This window comes from Taeniopygia guttata, chromosome 1A (assembly GCF_048771995.1).
Source record: "Taeniopygia guttata chromosome 1A, bTaeGut7.mat, whole genome shotgun sequence".
Classification (NCBI taxonomy): Eukaryota; Metazoa; Chordata; class Aves; order Passeriformes; family Estrildidae; genus Taeniopygia; species Taeniopygia guttata.
In genome coordinates this window covers 9403198-9426299 of record NC_133025.1, presented here as the reverse complement: position 1 = coordinate 9426299, position 23102 = coordinate 9403198, and the positions used below count along the sequence as shown (strand labels likewise).

The 23102-nt window shown below is 36.3% G+C and overlaps 1 protein-coding gene across 8 annotated transcripts in view; it reads right to left on the bottom strand.

Annotated features, from left to right (window-relative positions):
• Nucleotides 1-23102, bottom strand: part of PCLO (piccolo presynaptic cytomatrix protein) — a 313621-nt gene that overhangs the window by 88391 nt on the left and 202128 nt on the right. For all 8 annotated transcript variants that reach the window (XM_072919151.1, XM_072919156.1, XM_072919164.1 and 5 more), the window contains exon 10: nt 21856-21981. In XM_072919151.1, coding sequence (XP_072775252.1) covers nt 21856-21981 — 126 coding nt within the window. The remainder of the gene's footprint in view (nt 1-21855; nt 21982-23102) is intronic.

Sequence of the window (23102 nt, the reverse complement as noted above, 5' to 3'; positions counted from 1 at the left end):
AGTGAAGTTTATCTCAATTGCCCTTCCTGAGGAGTAATTTATTCTTTACACAAATGCAAATCTGTTAGTCTTCTTTCAGTTACATCTGTGAATAAAAGTGATATTTGGGTTTGAAATTTTCCTTTGCAGGGGCAAGGATCACATGCTGTGAGATGCAGACAGTTCTTGTGGAAGTTACAGCGTATGTCTAAAGAATCACTCTCTCTTTATTAGTTTCTATTCTGCCTAAGAATATAAATTATGACAGCAAACATGTCAAACAAAATCTATATAAAACACTTCTGTTGTCATCATGAGACCTCTCTCAAAGATTTTTCAATGGTTTTGGGAGTCTGAGTTTGCTTGGTTTGTTCTGCCTACAGAAGAGGTGACTGAGGGGAGCTCTGACCATGGTCTACAGCTTCCTCACAGGGGGAAGTGGAGGGGCAGGTACTGATCTCTCTGGTGACCAGTGACAGGACTGAATGGCATGAAGCTCTGTCAGGAGAGTTAGGGTGGATATTAGGAAAAGGAACTGGCTATTCGTGGAAGTGGTCACAGCACCAAGATTGCCAGGAGCACTTGGACAAGGCTCTCAGGTGCATGATGTGATGCTTTGGACTGCCCTGTGCAGGGGCAGGCATTGGTCTCAATGATCTTCTGAGCCCCTTCCAGTTCAGGATATTCTATTATTGTATTCTATGATTCTATTAATGAAATATGAGTGTGGATTTATGTATGTAAAACTCCCAGAAGAATTTTGCTGGAAGAAAAGAGTGATTCACGGCACATAGGTTAGAATGTCATCAAGATCCTAACTCATTAAAATGCAGTTTCATAGGACACTTTGCTCAGGTAAGGAAAAGTAGCTTAAAAAAGACAAAGCAGAACCATACATTAGCAAAGCATTGACTAAATCAAAGGGCAGCCTGAAACTTTAAAAAGACTGGCAGGAAGATAAAGAACAGGGTGAAGACCCCAAGATAAGAAAAAAAGGACAAAGAGTAACTCAGAAACATTTTCCAGTGTCTCACAGGGGTATTAGGTAGAGAAATAAAATATAACTATCAGCTTCTGAAAGTGTGCAAAGGGCACATCTCTGACACCATCATATGGTTGTCAATTTATGATCCCAGAGGGTGAGAAATAGACTCAGCAGTTGGCATTCCTTGATCTCTGGACATACCAATTGCAGATATACATCTTGGTGCTTGGGAGAGAATGGCTATATTTGAAAAGTACAACAGAGAAAAAACTAATGCCAAAGAAATTTGCTCTTAAATGTGGACCTCCAGCATGCTGAGTCTCTTGGGGCTTCCTGAAGAGGCTGTCCTCGCCCAGATCAGAGGGTGTAACCCTTGCTCAGTGAATTCCTGGCTGGTCTCCAGCAATGTCACCACTAAGGGACTACAGAGGCCAATTCAGAAAAAAATGGAATTATTAGGATAATTTAAATACTGAAAGCCTGCTAGGAATGAGCAAAGGCCATGGTTATGCATCACATGCCAATGCTACTTAAGGTCATCTGGAAACCAGAATAGAAAGTTTTTGTGACTCACAGTAAGCAAACACCACTGTTTAAGCAAAAAGTCAGGTCTTAATGAGAATGGCTGAAGACCTTAAAATGCCAGTCTGTCACATGGCATAGAGTGAGAGCCTTACTTGATGTGTTCTAATAGAAGTCACTCTGATGATAATCATCCTCTGTATCCTGGGAGTAATTTTACAGTTCTGACATTATGTGATTATTCAAATATAAAGTAGAATTTACACACTATTATCTCATTTGTGAGAGTCATGTAACCTGAAAGCTGAGGAAAGTGAATACAAATTTCTGGTCAGTGCTATGGAGTTCTCATGTCCTGTATGTGTCTATTTTTCATATAATGCATATAATTCTTGTTTTAAGAAAAGTTTTTTGTAAATTATGCTCTTCATAATATAAGATAAAGTAAATCCATTATATTATTTCTGAATCAACTTGTTTGTGCTCTAAATCAAGTTGAGCTAAATTTTTCTATCATTGGAATGACTTCATTTAAATGATCATGTTTTATGTTTCTCTTGTAGAAGCTAAATGTATGTTTGTACAAATTCCTGACACATACATGTCCATAGCTGTCGAAAATATGCAGAAAAAGTTTCTATGATTATTGGCTGGTTTCAATAGACCACAAGTGAAACCACAAGTGAAAATGTATAAAATTATCTTTTCTTTTTTTTTTATTCTTCATCCAATTTTGAACATATTTAGAACAATAAAGAAAAGAGCATGGAAAGCAGTATGTGTGTCTACAGGGAACAACTGTCATGCACACATGCATACAGCTGCTTTGGTTTTACCTTCTTTTGGGCTTAGAGTCAATGTACCAATTTTTGGCTATAAAAAGGTATGTGTCTTGCCTCAGTAGCTGTCTAGGAATTTTGAGTAGTTAATGAATTAAGAGAGGCAGGTTCCTCTTAGCATGGCTCATCTCAGCTGACACTTTTTGGAATGAGATGAATCACATCCCTCGGGTATCCTTCTTCCACTTCTGGTTAGAAAAAGAGCCCATAATACGAAGTGAGGTAAAATATTTACTTTTCAGACACCTAAAAATATGTGTATTGATTCTCTCCTTTGTCATTTAGAGTGATAAATCTGTCCTAGAAAATGAAAATGACTTTTTTTTCTCAGTTTAGCAAACTGACAGCAGTACCTTATCAATGAGAAGAAGGAACTGAAAGATAGTGAACCCCAGGTGAAGGGAATTAATGGGGCACCATCAGAGACTGAGCTGTTAGTTCTGCTTCTGCTACAACCAGCCAGGTGAGCAGCACAAGCACACCAATTAGTCTCTTTGTGCCTCAGTTTCTTTATGAGTTAAAAGGCACAGTGGAAAAGATGTTGCTATACATTAATTTTGATATATCCAAGTGACAAGTGCTATTCGTAAAGCTAAGTGCAACAGAAATCTTACTAACAATAGAATTGTAGGAGGTAGTGCTTGTGAAGTATTAAGGGCTGGGTATTAACTCTCCAACTTTTGTATCCCTATAACTCATTCACAAAGCAATTTAGTGATAAATATTAGGCTTATTCAACCCTAAGAAGTAGAGGTTCCATATGTGTTAGAAAAATGAGAGACGCTAATAATTACCTGTTAGAACTAACTGTCATTTTAACATGAAGTTGAAAAACTGCAGAATTTCAGTTCTCAATAATTACTTGTTCTTCAGAGTTTAGTGATAAATGTAGAAATGAAGCTCATTTTTAGGAACATCTGATTAGCAACATTAATGAAAGTCTAATTTCGGTGTTGTATTCAGAGAAAAAAAATTCCCTCATGATGCTAAGGCTGCTCAGCTCAGCCAAGATCGAAGATCCCAAAGTAACCTTTCCTGAAAGCTCAAGCCATGACTTGCACAACCTGAGATAGGAACTAATTAAAAAAAAACCAAAAAACTGATTTGGTTAAATGTGGTTTGTGAGTAGATTTTATGAGTAGAATCAGAGAGCTCTAATCAATCTAGGTATGAAAACTCGTGCATGCTCATATTTAGAGTGCAGTTCAACAGGCTGTACTGGTTTTGATGTGATAGAGTGATTTCTTCCCACCTCACTGCAGGAGAGTGAGAGAAAGGCTGTGTAGGGCAGAGCTGCCTACCAGGTAAAACCACACTTATACAATTGCAACATGAATTAGAGAAAGGAAAGTGACACCCTGCAATGACTGTCCTACATCTCAGTGAGAATGGTCCATGATACGCAACTAAAACTGTCTTAAAAATAATAATATAAAATATTTAAATTTAATTTCAAATTAAATAATTTAAACTAATTAATATTCTTCTCAATGCCATAGAATGTAATTCTGTTGGTGTTTACACATCTTCAACATTACTGTCTGCTGAATTTTTTTATTAATATCTCTTTATACAAATTTGATCTGCAGTACTTGATCAAAGAAGTAGCATTATTCTAACAAATGGGTTCATTGTAATAAATGTAGAATTCATGCATGACGAAATAGCATTGCAAATAAATGATGCAGGATTACGCCCATAGTTTTGTCATTCTCTGTAAGGTTCTTTAAAATAAATTTGAATGCACAATTACTAAAGCTATTCTGTATATGCAAGATTGGATGGTGATTATCTGGCAGCTATATACCTAATCAACTTCTATGAATACTCACATGCACACTGATTAGCAGCAGCTGCTATTTCTTCTCATTATCTACACTAAAACAAATGATCTCTCACCAGCCAGTCCCTGTGTATTTATGTGTTTCTTATGATAACAATTAATGTACTGAATTCACTGTGTAAGCACCCAGAAGACAAGCAAAACAAACTTATGATACCACATTCTTTGACTGATAGCTACAGTTGTAGAAATGAGATTTGTGCCGCTCCAGGGAAAGCAGTTTCCTCGCGGGAGAAGTCGCTGTTACCCCAAGCATGACAACAAACACAGCAATGCCCTGCAAGGCCCTGCTTGCAGCTGATGACCACACGAAGGAGGACAGGGCTGGTAGCTCAGGGCTCACTTTCAAGCCCCCTGAAGCCACATAGGAGCTTTTCTGCTGAAGCAACAGCATCAAAACTCCTAAGGAATAAGACTGCCTACGAGATGTGGTTTATGGTTTTGAGATGGGTCAAAAAGATGGAAGTGGGGCTTGGTGGAACTGTGACAGGTACAGGTAGGAAAGGTGGTGGAAAGATGTGTCCCCAGCCTGAGTGCTCTGTGACAGGGGTGTGGTGCAGGTACCCAACCCATTGCTGCTCCTACTGCTCAGCAACCAGAAACTGCTGCCAAACAGGCAACCCCTTGTCCTGTAACAACAGCAGCAATAAGCCTGTCTATTTTGATGCTTTCACAGCTTCCACTTAGCAATTACACTCTGGCCCTAAGACAAACTCTGCCCCTACTTCTTCAAATTTGTGTGTTTTAATCACATACCCAAACCACATTTAAACTGAACTGTTACCAAATTCCCAGCATGGCATACTCACATTAATTTCACTGTGTATTGTAGCAGCTTATTCTCCTTCAAATATATGCCCAAGTGAGATATCGAGCATTATTTTTTAAACTGCCAAACATAAATGTTAAACTGGCATTTCATCTGTAGACTCAAGCTTGAATGTGTATTATGGGTCAATAAGGACAAAGGAGTTTAATCACTTCACTGCTTAATCTTTTAAGATTTCTTTCATTCCACCAAAGCTATCGAACATGTCTGTGTCTTTTTCCCAGGCGTCATATATTAAAACTATTAGTGTCAAACAGTGTACAAAAGTAAAAAAATAATCTCTGCTTTTTTCATGTCAAACCATTAAATATTCTTTTCCAGGGAAAAGGAGGAAAAATAGCTGCTGTAATTAACAGAATAAAAGTTATATTTTTTTTTTATTTTACAGAAAACTAAAATAAAAGGAACCTCCACTCAAAGCTGAGCAACTGCATATGTGAAATATTCTGAATCAGTTATGTAACAATAGGTAAAAATAAGGCAAAAATAAATGCAAGAAGTAAAAAAATGCCAACTGAAACTGCAAATCCCCCAAACACACTGAATGTAACAAAAGAGTGAGTCACAAATGATATTGTATCCTTTAGAGATGAAAGACTTTGACCAATTCTTCTTTGCTGAAAAGTATCGAAAGATTGCTAAATTGCCTATGAACTCATCCCATTTCAAAGGCATTTCTTTATCTTCACCAAAACTAATATTTATTTACTCAAAAAGTAACAAATCAGATTCATCTAATTTGAATTTTTTAATAGATTAGAATAAATATTATACTGAATTATTGAAAGGTAGTATCATAGAATGCTTTGGGTTGGACGGGACCACTAAGATAACCTAGTTCCCAACCTCCTGTCATGGGCAGGGACACCTTCCATTAGGCTAGGTTGCTCAAAGCCCCATCCAAACTGACCTTGGTTTATATTCAATACATTTTAAAGAAAATAATAAAAGTCAAATCCCTTTTTTCCCAGTTCATTCCAATGAATTGAAGCAATAGAAATATAATTTCCTTTTTTTTTTTCCCTTCTTTGTCCTTTGCTTGGAGGCCTCCAGGAACACCCCTAATTCTACTGTCTCTCTCTTCACAGGCAAATGAAAATAACCCATAATGCATCTTGAAACTCTGTAAATGTAAACTACAGATGGCAAATTGGTTTCATCCAGAGATACATCTCTTCTAAGCATGTAGTTTTTTTATTGGAATTCATCAAACTGACCATGACTTTACTTGTACCACTGAATTCAGTGACAGCTGTGAACAGAGTATGATGTTCAAATTTCAGTTCTAGCACTAATACTGATGTTCCAGCTAGGGATGATGCTACTGGGAGGGCAGGCTCAAGCAAGCAAGAGGAGATATTGAATCTTGCAACATAGATAAACATAATACATCTACACAGACATCACAGATAGATATGTTTAATTTATGGTATCTGGTGGCTCATCTGATCAAAGACATATACTCTTATGTTTTCTTACCTGTTTTGCTTCATGGAGAACATGACATGCAATCAGGTTATCAGTAACAGCTTTTTCAGGAATAACAATTGTTTGCAGTATTACTCATTATGGCAGCCATTGTAATAGTCCATACTATTGTAATAGTCCAACTCATTTTTCTAATATACTCTGCAAGTGTACACATGCTGGTATAAACCCCTTGGTTTATTTTGTTGACATAGTCATGATTTCTACTCAAAGAGATAGCTGTGTCAATGCAGCTGTAGCAGTAGACTTGCTTAAGGATGGTCTAGAATAATGTATGTGACTGACAGTATAGCTAGTTTAATTTCACCTGTAAACAGATCACAACACTTAGATGCAGTAATTTAATTTTATGTGTTGCTATATTGCTGCAATTGAGGAAGCTGTGAGATGACCCCAGTTCATAAATTTAAAGCCAGCAAATACAGAAATCTTTGTATTACCCATGGGGCTTATTAAGTCTTCACCTATAAATAATGCATATTTCACCTGAAGATATGTGATTAAGGATGCTGAATGAGAAATTCTTTGTGTGAAGCATTAGGGAGATCCCTTTTTAGATGCCTTGCAAAAGTATTCCTGTAAATCACATTCAGAATTCAGGAGCTGGAGGTTGTCCATTAGGTGGCACCAAATTTTTCCATATCTATGGAATGTGGAGGTAACAGAGAAGTGTTTATCTGCTGTTGCTGTCAGGTGCTCTCCTAGCCAGTCTCCATTCAGAGACAGAACCTCTGAGGTGGCATTTCAGCCCATCCATGCACACTACTGAAGGGTATTCATCCAGATAGAGCCATGTGTGCTTCATGATCATCTGCAGTAAAGCTGTTTTTATCATATCTACCAGTCTGCCTGCATCATATTCAACAAGGATGACTGCCACGCTTGAAGGTATTTTCAGTTCCTTCTTTGGATCTTCACTCCTTCCAAAACAGTGGGAAGTGTTTTTCTTGTCTCATGTTCTCTACAGCTATTTAATCGGAAGGAAGCCCCTGTTTTGTAACTAATCAGTCAGCTTCTACTGCATGAATTGCAGAGGTATTACTATCACTGAGATAGGCTGATACTTCTAAGAATACTACAGTGATCTGTGATGATGAAAGATTTATCTTTTATTTTTTAGTACTGTCTAGGATTAAAATTGTTTCTACCTCCCCATTAACACCAGTCATGAAAGTACTTTCCAAGAATTTTGATTCATTTTATTCTCTCTTTCACACACTCAAGAACTATCAGCTCTTTCTATTCAGTAACTTCAGACCCATCTGAAAAGCTAATCAGTTAATGTAATGCATAACTTTGCTTTAGTTAGACATAAGTCAATGCTTATTTCGCCTTAGCAGTTCCTAAGCTGTCTGCATGAGCAGCAAATGTATGAATTATATGGATTGATTCCACTTCACCCACACTATGACAGAACTCATTTAGCAACTGTAGAGCTCACACCATGATGAGCATTGCCTGGAATGACTCATTTCCTTTTACTGTCATCTTAAAGGTTAATTTCATGGGGTGCTGTTCAGCACATTATCTACTAATTAGGAAATAATGAAACCTTCTGTTCATTGGGGTGACTGGTCAGCATCTGCAAATGGCCCTGTCATTGCACATGAGCAGGTAAATGGCACTCATCTTTCCCATGAAAATTTCTGTTTTTAAATATATATCAAGAAAATAAATTATGAACATGGGAGTTTGTTTTACACCACACTTCTTTCCTGTTTTCACGTTTCCTTTCCTCTAAGCAGATCATCCTAATTACCTTTTTTCCTCCTTCCTGCTCTTTTTCACCTTGTGCATGTCATAAAGTGCAGCCTAACCTCCCAACACAGGCCAGTCCTATATTTATTGTGCATTTGTTACACAGTCTGACTGCAGTATACAAGTTCACAGGCCTGGGTTAAAGCAATTTGGGTGCTGCTGTGCAATACAGCAGTTGTTAGCAGTCTTCTGCTCTGATGAGAAGTGCTCAGAAAGAGGAATTGCCTCTGAAAGTTGAACACTCATAGAAAAGAGCTTGTGGGCAGTACCAAAACTAATGCTGCTTCTCCAGGTATCTTTAAAGGCTGTTCCAGACATGCTTCCTCCTGATGTGAGCTGTTTTGGAATGGAAAGTTAGCACATGATCATACAACAAGATTCCAAATATTTTCCCTGTGTCTTTGAGTTTCTTTTAGTTGTCTCTACTCTGTCCTTACTGGCCTCTTAGCAACAAATTCATAAAAAGTAAAGAAAAACAAATCAAACCAACAGAAAATCCTTTACTTTTCTGAAGACTAAGGAACCACTCTGCTACAAGCACTACTACAGGATGATTGTTTTTTATCATCAAATTACCTGTACAAACTTTAAGGCCTTATAGACTTTTAAAGATTTAATACTTCTTGGTTATTAGCATGCCCTTTTGGTTTGGCAGGAATGAGTCGCCAGGGAAAGGTCCCTTACAGTCAAAATTCATAGGTATATGCATAATATTACATAGCCAAGTGGATCTTCAGTGGAATTCTTCTCGGCATTCAGAAGTAGACATAGAGCTGTAGCCTCATTATTCTGTATCTTTCTACAAACTTCACTAAAATTGCAAATAACTTTTTTCTTTACATCCATACTATCAGAAGCAGATACTTTTCTCCCACCTTTTCCATGTGAAGTCTTACTATTATTCAAAACATCCAATTTAAGATCTGAATGAATGTTTAGAGTTCTTCTACACATTTTATTTTGGACTGACAGTACTGACTTCCAAGGAGAAGAATGTTTAACATGTTATAAACATAGGAATAATGTACTTACTAGACATGAAAGGTTTATGACATAGCAATACACTAATGAACAATCTCTTCTGTTAATGTAATACACCAAAAAAAGAAAAAAAAATCAGGAATGAGGATCACAGTGTTATGACTGGAGCATTTCATGGTTCCATTGGAAGCTACTGTTTTCATAACTACATGGTTTGGGGAATAATAGAAACATAAATAAATGTGCAATAATGCCAAAGGAAAATGTACATGATATCAAGAAAAAGTAACTGTGTTGCACTTCTGCATAATATTAAGACAAAAAAGTACAGTTCCCAGAAAGTACCTAAATTACCACACTAAATAATAACTTAGGCCTTGTAATTTGGAAGATGGACGTGTTGAAAATTGGAAAGCAAGATCCAAGTAAAAACAAAATGGTCCCAACCACTTGTTTTTACTGAAATTTAATAGTAAGCACCATTTCAGACACAGCTCTCTTCAGAAGCAGAAGCATCTGAGCAACTCAACATCATCTGAGTTGTGGAAGGTCCAGAACTGAGGTTTCTTGTTCCCTTGGCAGGTACTGAACTACTGCATTTCCACATAAGCAGTCAGGATCAGCTACACCATATATATGATGACTTGGAAATATTCTTCATGTTTCAAATGCAGTGTGAGCCACTGCACAGATATCCAGAGACTTAAGCAGAGCTCAGACCCTGGAGAACATAGCTGCTACCTGCCCATGTCTACCAGACACCAAGGTTGGCTGTCTGAAATCTCTTTGCCTTCAAATGATTTACATTTTATATTCTAGTTGGATTCTGTGAAAGAAAATGTCAGTACATGCTGACTTAAAAATGCTCATTCCACCACATATCATTCATGAAGTCTGATCTCCAGTATGCAGAGGAAATATCTAGACTATAAGATTACTGTCATCTTACTGACCTGAATGAAGCTGTCTGCAAATCCTTGCATTTTCTAATCAATCTCACAATCACCCATATAATGACTAATTCAGTTTTCCAGAAGTGATAATATTTAAGTACCTAAAAATAAAGTTTGTAAAGTTGCCTAGAACATAATAATGTAACTATAAGGTAATTTCATAAGTTTTCAAATGGACCATAAAATCTAAAGATCTTAATAGAATTCTACTTGTTCTTGTATTTAGAGAGATATCAAAGTGTTCTATGTTTATTTTGTATCTGAATGATTCTATGACAATCAAGGAGAAATAATATAGTCCCCAATGAGTTTTGGTGCAAATAGTCTGGGGTCTGTACAGGAAAAAAAACCACAACATATCTTCCCAATTTTCAAGCAATATTACAGGCAACAAATTATTTTATTTTTAATTCAAAACAGTTCCAACAGGTCTGTTATCAGTGACTTTTACCAAGGTTTAAAGGAATCCCCAACATTTTTGATTCTTTAATACAGTTCTTTTTTCCAAAAGGTTTTTTTTTTTTTTTGGTTGGAATGTGGAGCAAACATAGGCATTTAAGACTCAATTTCTGCTTGATGAAATGTTTTCAAGCTTCAGTCATTAATAAATTAGATAATTTGCAATTCAATAACTTCAGTTTCAGTTGAATTTTAAGTTGCCTTTTTACAGTACAAGTACAGTTAATGTAGCTTTTTTCAGACTTTTCATACAGAAATGTGAAGTCATATTTACCTAATTTTACATGGTAATCCTTAAGCATCGGAATTATTAACCTCAGTAAAGACTAATCATTTTTAATCAATATTTTTCTGTGTTTAATGTAAAATTATACAATCTCCTGTTTATTTTTTCTCAAAGAAACCTGAATATTCCCATACAAGATTTTCCCAGTCAAACCATATGTATGATCTAATTAGGTTTTTGGAATAAAATATGCTTCAAGAAATTTGAAATAAAGTCTTTGTGCAATTTTTGAGAGTGCTCATAGTGGCTTTCTTTCTTTAAGCTGACATCTAAAGCTTTTTCTGTATTATTTTACATACTATTCCTATGTTGTAATGTACTATATTGAAAAACTAATTGCAGAAAAATATTGTTTTGTTTTTTGAGTTCCTTTACCCTTTCAATTGAATAAGAAAATCAAGGTGTCAGATCAGATTAGGTCAGAGCAAAGTACAATGCAGTTCAGCATCTCCTTTGAAAACAGTGATACCAGATGATTCAGAAGTTGTTTATAAAATCTTGGAAATCTGAAATAATTTGATTACACAACCATATATTTTATCTAACTACCTCAAGAGATTGGTTGATTTAATTTAAGTGATTTAGGAAACATTTTGTTTACGTCTATTTTCATTTCCTGAATTACCCAATACTTAGAGAAAACAGAGGCTTTATCTATGTGCCCATGTCACTTTTTAAACCACTGCAGTGAAGCTCTGTGACAAACCATTCCAAATTGGTACCCAAGCCCCCTAAAAGACAGATAATGTTCTCCTGTGAGAAACCCCACTTCCATCAGTTCATGTTTTTTAACATTAAATTATTAACAACTCTTCATAATGATTCTTAAGGTTTTGGAAGAATTTGCACACACCTACCTAGAAAGTACTTGGAAACAACAAGAGACTAAAGAAGTTCTGCTTGCTGCAGTACCCAGTTTCACAGGCAGAAAAATGCACTCTCTGTAACCCTGTTTGCTGCTGAGAACTGTGGTTTGCAAACAACCCACAGCCCAGCCCTGAGAGTCACTGACAGGGGCTCTCTGTTCACCTGAATTTCAGCAGAACAAACCCTGAGTGGGGACAATTCACCTTGGACCCTGAATCTTTGCTATGTTTTACATTAATATAGCATTCCATAGAGTGGCCAGGCTGGCCTAATATTTCTGGAGATCCAGATTTCAGGAATAGAATTGAAGGTTAAAATTGCTACATGTAAACAAAAAAATGTTTAAAAATTTAATCCAAAATTTACTTTTTGGAATCCAGTGGCAGGAAAAATTGTCCTGAAGAACATATCTTTATTTAACCAGTACTTCAAGGTGACCCTGACTTTGATTTCACCACATTTTTTTTACTACAATCCCATCAAACTGCTAGTCTGCAAGTTTGAGCCCACAGTAATCTGCACAATAGGAGATGGAATTAGAGTATTTTTAGCTTCCCAGTTCACTGGGGAGTCACTATCAAACAACACAGTTCAGTAGTTATGCAAAAGGCTTTTTCACACTGTACTAAGACATTTTTCTGGAATGCCCATGTATGTGAGCCCAAATAGATCTTGTCCCTTAAAAACAATAGACAAAATGTCCTGATTTTCTTTTATGAGATGTGGCCCAACATGCCTAAGGTAAGTCTGTAGAGTCAGAATTTTTGGTAGTTAGTGAGACAGTTCACCTAAAAGAAATACCTAAGCTCCCTACAATGGTGAATGGAGACGGGAGGATGCATTTGATGACTTCCACTGGTAAGACAAATTTGCCTCAGTTTAGGCACTGGAGGATTTACATTTGTCTGGTTTCTTTGTAAGTCTGCTGCACAGAAGCTAGTCCTTGAAAAAAGAACCAGAGCAATACAGGCACATATCTTTGATGCTCCAGGCTGAAATTCAAGTCCCTATCACCAGTCTCAGCAAGCAGCTAGGCAAAGGGGGTGGGCACAGTGGTTTTATGTCTCTGCTTGTGATGTTTGCCTGTGTGTCAGGTATAGCTTGATCTAGAGAATGTCTATTTTACAATCCCAGACAGACTACCTGTGTTTGACTAAAGATGTAACTTTGTTCTTGAATATCTTGGAAGCAGTAACTAAATCCATCTTCTCTCCAGCATTGCCCAAACCAGAAAAGTCACAGACCTCTTGCCACCTCTGCTAGTGTGTATTGAGAGTGCTAAGACAGGAAATACGCCTGCATTTTCTGAGGAAAACACATACACTTGATTTTAATACAGTATGTTGAGAATAGTGAAAGAAAGAATTAAACTCTTCTATGGAGACAAATGAGCTGTAAAAGTACTCACAGTGTCAGAATATAGCAGAAGCTGAGTAAGTATTCAAGAGTGAGACAGAAAGACTGGAACCACCTGGATGGGTAGTATCTGTCAATGTCAGAGGAAGAACCACAAAGCACCTGTGATGTGTGTGATCCCAGAGGACAACAGAAAGTTGCACAGTGCCAGCAGGAGCAACGAAAGTTTTGTGGGCAACCTGATGACAACGCTGCTCTACATGATGTGCTCAGAGCTTCAGGCACATTCTCTGAAAGCATAAAATATTCTTTCCAAGAAGTGTATATTCTTTCTAACAGGAACTGTTCATCAAGGTCCTGGAAAATAACTGGGTCCAAAGGCTGTGCATCTGAAAATTACTAACTACATAGCTCCACATAAGTACTTTACAGTAGCTGGTAGTAGTTTCTAATATGATCTTAGTGGAGTGTTGTTGAAAACTAGTTATGACACCAATGACATATACCTGTGATCTTCCACAATTTGTATTTAAACCATCTGACTAGTGTCTTTGTCATGACCTTTGTCATGGTCCTTGATTTCATTAGTTCTGGAATATCTAGTGACTGTATTTGCCTCTTCTCTCTGATTGAAACATCCAGGTTATTTTTCCTGTTTCCATAAATCAGACTTATCTATTTAAGACTTAAAAAGAACCCCTACCCATAGAAATCTTTTGATAAAATTATTTATTTGTTATGAGGAATCCAAGCTCCTTGTGCAATTTGTATAATATGCCTTTTCTAGCAAAATTGATTTTCATCAATAATTAATTGTTCAAGTTATTTTCAAAGTTGTTGATCATAAAGAAGGTATAAACTATAGTTGTTTATATGGTAAATAGCAAGACTAAATCCAGTGGTAGCTGGCATTATGCAAGGGACCATATTTTTACTTGTCATAATATGTTCCCATTTAATGCTTCTTTCTCATAGCTTTACAAAATTTATAAGTACACCTTAAGTTTTGCCTTCTGCTTTAGATTAAATAAAAAAAGATCCTAAAAGCTCAGTCCTTACACTGCTCAACTACTTCTAGATGCAAATTACTGTCTAACATCTAAGTGCTGATTTTTGTTGCAGAAAAATTGAGTATACAGAAATTACATCCTGAGCAGAAACATTACAAACTCATATTACCTGGTTTATCTCATTGAAACTGATATTTAAAGTATACAAGTAGTTTTCTAATCAAGTAGATTTGTAAACCCCCAGTTATATCATTCTGACACCATAAGATTAAAATTCCTTAAACTATATGTTCTTTATTTTCTAAAGCAGGGGAAAGTGTTATTTTCTAAGTGTGTTTCAACCACCACAAAAGAGATTTAGTAAATAAAGCTGTGCACAGTGTTAGAGTAACCAGCTCTCAATAAATTTCCAAGCCAATTGTTTATAGTACAATTATTTCTACTTTCACTTCTTACTATAAGTGCCACACAAGTACTGAAACAATTCTCATTCCTTCTGATAATTCTAATTTCTTTCTCATATCTTAGCAAAGGGCCAAACAAAACTCTCAGAACAACTCAACTCCTGCCATATTAAGAATGGAACTGAGACCACTGTCAGTGGGACAGCATAGGGAATGGCAAAACCAGAGTGATAAAGATTTTTGCCTTTCTTTTTTTCATTCTACAGATATTAGGTTAATTTCAACATGTTAAGTGATGCACTTTAGCATGGTGTCCTTTCTACTAACTTAATTTCCTTTAAAAATTGATTAAAAATATTTAAAGGCATTTTTTTATATATTGAATGTTCATTGCCATACTTAAAAAGAATAGTCCTATACCTTTGATTGTTACCAATGAAAAAGATGTACAAGGCAGAACAAAATACATGGATGAGAGGAGCACAACTACGTTAAGGTTTACAGCTGAAGGAGTGTATTTTTGTTGTTTTTTTTTTTTAGATTAAGTCCTTTCTAAAGAGCTTTAGGCAAAGCTTAGAACCAAACAATGACAATGCCTGTTATTGGGTTGGATAGGTTGGATATCAGGAAAAAGTTTTTTACTGAAAGAGTGATAAAATACTGGAATAGCCTGCCCAGGGAGGTGGTGGAGTCACCATCCCTATATGAGTTTAAAAAAAGGCTTGATGTGGCACTTGGTGCCATGGTTAGTGGACATGTTGGGGCATGGGCTGGATTCGATGATCTTGAAGATCTCTTCTAACCTAGTGCTTCTGAGATTTATTTTGTGAACATTATCTTTGATAAAGCAAATTTCTGCTGGGACAGGCAAATCTGAGCCTGTAGCCCAGGGGATATGTTAACAGCAAGCTCTCTTCTCTTCTGACCCAGCAGAATAAGCATGGACAGCAAAATACATCACTAAGACTAACACTCAGAGAACAGGGTAAAGTTAATACTTTTTTTCCCAATGCAGTAGTAGATTAAAAAAGCAACATGAAAGTGCAGGATGGAAAGATAATTACTATTCATTTAAGACTTTATCCACAGGTTTTTTTGAGAATTTTTCCTTCCCTTCTTGTGTTCTTTTTAATTTCGTTTCATCATTTTCCAGCTTCATTGTGCTATCTACTTTTTGCCAGAAATGTAATTATCAGAGGGACTCAAGAAGGGATGCTGGCTCTTCACTATCTTTGCTTCATGGGGACTGTAAAATCTCTTTTCACTGTGATACCCCAATCAATGTTTCCAATTTCAGCTGTCTAAACAGCAAACAGTGCTCACTACAGTATTTTAATACTCAGGAAGACCTTCTGCCTATTGCACTTCCCACCAATAAATGACCAACCAGTGACCAGTAAAGATCAGCCAGAGTTACACTTGTGCTCATCTGTAACTCAGGGATAAGAGGGAAGTGTGACAAGGGTAGAGAGAAGTATATGACCTACTGCTTGTGCTCTGGTTTTCCAGCTGTTTAGGTGCCCAGGACCATTCCAGTCACACTGCATTTTCCAATAAACATGCAAAGCACGTCTGCAAAGCACGTCTGCGATACGACCAGAGACAGCTTTGATAAGATGGACAGCATCACACCTGTACTGCCTTTGCAAAAGACCTTCTAAAACAGTCTGGCCTTGCTTTTCAGCACTTGATGCTATCCAAAGTAACCCAAAAAGATATTAAACCACTTGCAGAAAATCTGTTAACTTTTTCTTTATAACCCTTTCATGGACTGGTGAGTAATCCAGTTGCATCCCCCTGTCCTTCTGAGAGGACTTGAAAGAAATCATGTGTTTCCAATGCCAGTAAATAACAGGCTTTAAGTTGACAAGGACTTAAAAACTTGAAAAGCTATGATTGAAAATTTATGATCTGAAAACACATGAAGGGACACATTCCCAAGGCATGGCTGAAGTGAAACAGATTCTGGGAGCTACCTAGTTGTCACCTTTAACTGGAGGAGTGAGAAAGCCACCTGTATTCAAAGATGTCATTGCTCAGCATTCAGGAAAATCTTTAAAGATTAAACAATGATTCTAATATTCCAATAGTCTCTCCCCAATATTGATTATGGCCAAATTAATCTTATTTATACTAGACGACCAAAGTACATTTAATCATCTCCCACACTGGCCATCTCATTTCTGGTTTGTTCATTAACCTTATTTACATTCTCCTCAGAGGAAGAACTGTAGATAGCATAAATACTCTTTTTCTCAATTTAATGAAGACTTCTTTGTGCATGAGGGATTGCTTAAACACCATGAACATGTTGTCTGTCTTTCAGCTTTCATGTGCAGCCTTCCCCAGATTCAAAATTGCTACCATGGGCTCTCATATTTCTTAGCCTCTCATATTGCACTCTTATTTCTGGGTGGCCAGCTGATTGGTATTTTGTAGTAGATTTTCACCTAACAATGCAGCTGCTCTATTACAATATATAAGTCCTTATGCCTTTATAATAATTTTCCTTTTGATTAACTGCTTGTTGTAGAAATAATGAAGAGCTGTGCTAACTATACTTGGACACATATAGAAGAGAGTCTCACTGAACCCTGACTTTTTCTTCTCTGCCTTTGAAGAATCTCTCAGTATACATTCTTTCATTATGAAGCCTAATGCTTGAAATTAACTAGGTCAGAAGCCAAAGTCCACACCATGGGTGAGAGCTGTAGAGCATTCTGGTTCAGGCAAGCTTCTGACAGGGCTTCCTGGGTCCGTCTCCTTCTTCTGTGAACTGAAGGTGGTGAGCTAGGCTGCTCTCTGATGGAGGTTATCCAAATAGCTCTTTTCTCCTTCCCCTATCATATTTTGCTTTGGGTGGAAATCACTTCCCACTGGTCAAGATGTGGCCCTCTTTTGCCAGGAATAGCATGTTGTTTGACACACCCTGTTAATCTCATATGGCATTTTGGTGTGGAAAATTGCTTGGTGACAAGCAGTGAACATGTTCTCTCTACTGCCTCTAGATTTGTGAGAAAGTGTTGTTGCAGATACTGTGGCTATGGTCTCTGGATCCACGAGGTCATAAGTTGTGCCATCCAAAGGAAGGCTCCAAGTCTCAATCTGAGGAATGATTCTAATGTTATTTGACCCCATATTAGGGCATTACAGTGAGTGAGCTCTGTATCAAAAGTCTTCTTACAGAAAAAAAATTGTGACAATTGAATGTATAAGAATATGTAAGACTTTATATGTGAGGGGAAAAGAAACATGAATAAATAGGGATATGAGGAAATAGGCAGACCTCAATTGTATTTCCTGAAGGCATCTCAAAGTTCTGAGATTGCAGTTTTCTAAAGATGAAAGAGATCTATGGCATTCCCAAAGACCCACTCATTTAAAATACTTTCCTGAGGGGAGCCAGGCACGTGGCCTAGGAAACTTTCAGCACAGTTAAAGGCCATCAACAAATTTAGAAAAGCTGGCTATCTCTTTCTTAGCAGGTGAATCAAAATCTAAAAGGTTCTGAGTACATTTAAAAACTTATTCTCAATATTTAGACTTTGATGCCGAGGACATTGGATGTGCTTTTACCTACTCTTGAAGGAAGGTGGCCCTGACAGTGTTTTCATGAGCAATGTTTCCTGCATCCTGAGAAGAGCAATTTTTAATCTAGATCAAAATAAGTGCTAAAGGTTTAGACTGAGGGGATGGCACCATTAACTAATATAACATCTAAGATGGAGCTCTCCAACAGCAGTACAGTTTCTCTGCTCTGACCTACTTAATAGCTTGAATAGGTTTCATTGTCTTTCAGAATCTGTATTTCTATCAGGTAGTTTTTATTTCAGGAAGTTCTATTTCAGTATTTTTCATGATAAGGGTTTTTGTCTTCATTATATGATTTTCCTGTTTTTAAGCTTGGGAAGATATAATCTAAATGATCCATACATATTAAAAATAGACATGCACACATAAGGGCTCAGGACAGGACTAGTGCTGCTGGTAAGATCACCACAAGTCAAGTTCACCATAAGTTTTTCACCATGCTAGTTTATGAGAATTTCTAGAAGACTGGAAAGTCAGGGAATATCTTCATCTTAATGAACAGCAGATGACCTAACCATTGCAACCATTTCAATCTGGCTGATTGAAAACTTGGAATAAAGACACCTGTTATTCATCAGTTCCCAGGCTCTCCACACAGCCTGAGGGTGTCCAGGAAATGTGTATGAGTAGGTAACACACATAAACATTTCATTTCTGCTCTTTACTCTATGTTCTTCTGTTTCTGAAAAATGCTGGCTGAAATGCCACTCACTCGGTGGATTCACCAGGTGGAATATAACTGAACTGTTTCTGTCAACACGAGTGGGAGCACAGACACATCTATCAAACTGACACAGTCCTTGCACTTGATGAGCTCGGTGGAATGAGTCTTCCACCTCCAGTTTTTGTTACACCAATGAGTGATGAATCAGAGATATTTTTGACATTTGAAAGCAATTCAAGGTGAGAGAACTGAGAAGACTGGTATTTGCCAGTCAGAACTATAAATAATTTTTTCAGCACTAAGACTCCTCCAAAGCTTTTTAAATAGGCTAAAATTTTATGTTATTCTCTAAGGATAGGAATGCTATCTCTGTGTCATTTATTTATATGCAGTCATACAGAGAGCAGGTAGGAGTTTGTCTTCCTTCATAACTGCAACAAATCCATCCTTGTTTCTTATGCTATTCGTAGGATTTTCAGACTTGGCCAAGTGTTTTTAGAATTAGAGGAATTAATTAAGTTGATGGGATTTTTCACTGTGATTCATGTTCTTAGAAAGGCTAATGAGTCAGGATACTAACTTGTAATGACATTAGTATTTGTTTACCTGATGACTTGGTTTATACTCTAACTTGTAGTCACACAGCATTTAATCAGGAAAAGTGACTCATGATTACTGAAAAAAAAAAAAAGTAATTCATTTACAGGTAATGACATACAAAGATTTCTTTATTTGTTTCTCTCTGTGGTGTGAGCGACAGGAAATAACTTGAAAAAGGAAAGAAGGCCAGCTTCTATTTTCAGAGATGTTGGTAAGATTAGCAGTGTGGCTGGATTTACACAGATCAATATGAGAGTGATTGAAGATCTCAGTGGATTTTAGCTCTTCTGAGGGGTAGAGGTTAAATGGGCACCAGAAAAGAAGGAGTCATATTTCCACTAATCCAACACAACTCACAGTGAAGTAGAAAATATTCTTTGTTGATCTCTGATAGACATCTAAAATAACATAAAAATTAAGTATAAAGGCAAGACCTAAAGGTAAATGGCAGTGAGAGGAAATGTTTGCCTTGTATGCCATAGTCAAAGTGCATTCTGCAGGAAGCATTTTTTCTCTCTGAGAAAACATTTAACACATCAATACTGAAACTTATTCTGAGACATTGTGTGGATAAATTCTACAGATGAAATGTAGGGATTTTGATGGAGTTTATTTATGCCAACTTATCCAAGTCTAGGATACTTTTATAAAGGTAGGATCAGAAACGTGAATAAACATATGATGGAAGAATGAAACAAAGAAGTAAATATTTTACTGTCATATTCATTTTCCTATAAAAAAGGAATGAACCTTCAAAATATATTATGTGAACAGATTAAAAAGTAAATTTCTATGTCAGATTTATCCTGTAGTTATTGTAAATCCAAGATGCTCTTGATCACAGCTGAAATGAACCAAATATGGTGAGTAAAGAACTGTTTTAAATTTCTAGAAAATTTCCTGGCAAAACTAACCGAAAGACTACAGAGAATTCCAATCTGTAACTGCTCGTTCTCTTTCTTGAAATGTCCAGTCTTGGGGAAATGTTGAAGAACCACATTTTCCTCTTTACTTGTTTGGTACTGAAACAAAGCATGCATAATCTAGCACATTATGAAAGACCTACTTATTTGTATGGAGGGAGCCAAAACAAATACTTGCTTCAAAACACAAAAAATTAAGGTCAATTCTTTCGTCATTCATGCACAAAAAAGAACACTATTCTATCATTTGATGAGATACTACCTATTAAAAAATTAATATCAGAATCAACTGTATAGGCCAAAAATAAATATATTTATTTTTCTGTTTTATTTCATTGACATTTTATGTTTAATTTCATTGCACTTTGGGGTTTGTGTCCCTTTGGGTTTTTTGCTGTTTTTTTTTTTTTTTTTTTTTTTTGTTGTTGTTGTATATCATTAAAATTTTGGCAAAGAAAACACCAAGTATGTAAAAAGTTGCAGAGTAAATGAAGGTGACACTGTTTTGTAATACCTACAGAATAATTAAAGTATTCCTTGTAAATAAATTCTTTAATCAATTTACTCAGTTTTTCTGCCTGCAAAGTACTTTTGATTAAATCATGACTTTTTTTTCCTTGTTTACCATTCAGAAAACATATGTGAATTGAATTCTGCCTGGAAGAACTATTCTTCCTATTTATCTTATTTTGTTATTTTTCCCTGTGTACATGCTTTATTTAAGAAAAAAAAAATAGTTTAGTGAGTTAGAAACAAATGTACTCTTTTTTTGTCTATGGACAGACTGACACTTCAGGTGCATACAGATTTGTAAAACTAGAAAATAGCTATAAAAAGAGAAAGTTATAAAAAGAAGGTGGCCTTCATGTAATCATTGTTAGACAGAATGATCACATTGCAATAATCCTAGGAAATGTATTGGTAATGAAGTCAAATTCCACCTAGCTTTCATAGCCTAAAGGATGATGTGAAGTTGAATGCAGTTTTCTAAAAGCCAATTAAAGGAGGTCTAAGTTAGATGAAATAACTGCTTTTCTGTGGATACCTCTTTCTCTGTTGCCTGTTGGGGCAGGTGGGATGGTTACCTTAAATTGGACAACTAACATTAGGTATGACTTGTAGGGGACTAAGTAAAAAAGTTAGTGCTTGTAACTGGGAGACAACTGGACCTGTTTTACCTGTGAAGTAATTTCAATGGATACTTAGATGATCAAGAGAGGTTAAAGATCTTCAAAACCCCTGTCCATGATATATGGTGATGATCTGTGACCATGCAGACAGCATGTTTACACGTATTACTGAAGACATGCCCCAATAATGCTCATTGTGGCAACTCTCCTTGGCCATAGAAGTAATAAAATCACTTCTCATCAGGGCTTTTCTGCTTTAAGCATCATGGAGTTGTAGCTCTCATTCCTTGAACAAGATTGCATCCATTGCGCAAGAGAAAATGTGTGTTATAAATATATACTCCCAGCAGTCCCATGGCTTCATATTTTAATAATGCATTTATCTTACCTTCTATAAGCTTCCCTGTCTGCTCTGCATTGCCTCCAGGCAAGATCTTGGCAATATAAGCTCCGATTTCCCCACTGCTTCCTGGAATTTCTTTCCCACCTACAACTCGGATTCCCAGTCCATTGCCTGTGATCAAAAGAAAGAGAAAACTTTGAACAGAAATGAAGTAATGAATAATTCACTGGAAAGAAAGGAAGAGAACAAGTCATCAGAGGTTACTGAAAATGTCCCAGATAACTTCTGTCTGTAGTTGGAAGATCAGGGTTAACTGCAATCTCATCTGATGCTCTTCTAAAGACTTAATTTTGGGAAGATCTTGAGCAGCCACTGAATGACTGACAGAACACAAACAGCTGAGTTGCTAAAAATTGCATTGAAGCTAATCTTATCTTCTGACAATCTATTTGCAGTATTAATAAATTGAATAAATTGTTTGAAATGCACGTGAATTGTGTATTCAAAGGATAGCTTACTTCATCACATGCCTATGACATGCATGCAGTTTAGCTGAGAAATTATAGTATCTGAGATTTTAGAATCACATAATTATGGAGACATTTCCAGAGATCCTTGAGCTTTCTCTTTCAAGCAGCAAAGCATGTACATTTACATGAACCTATATTTGGCAAATGCTGTTATTTTTTTTAAATATCTGCTTTTAATTGACATCTTTCACATCAAAGGATGTGCAAATTAATGATGGGTAAAGCATGCAATAATTCTGTGTAAAGCATCATTAAATCACATATTTTCTTCCTTTAAAAAAAAATACAGAGATAAAAACATTTTCATCACTCATTTCAGCTGGAGAGAAGTAGATCATTAGCCTCACTTATGTACAAAATAATAAGAATGAAAACAAAAGCTTAAAATATAAAGTAATAAAATAAAATAAAATACTCTTATGCATTGTCATTTTTCATGTTATTTTGCTTTTTAAAAAAAAAATAAAAAAACCCCCACAAACAACCCCCAAAAAACCAACCAAAACTTCCTATACTAGTTAAACATTTTTTTTTCTTAGAAGAAAATTCATATGAGATGATTCACACTTTGGTCTGGGAATTTAAAAGCTGATTTACCCACCTTTATTGTAATGGCTTAGTTTTCAATTCCTGGTAGTTCATTTGTTCATTCCTGGTAGTCAGAATGAACAAACTACTTTTCACCCAGTGAGCTCTAAGTGCTCTGTTCTGGCTGACAAAGAAATATCGCTTGGATCTTGCTGTATTTTCTCCTGTAAAGAT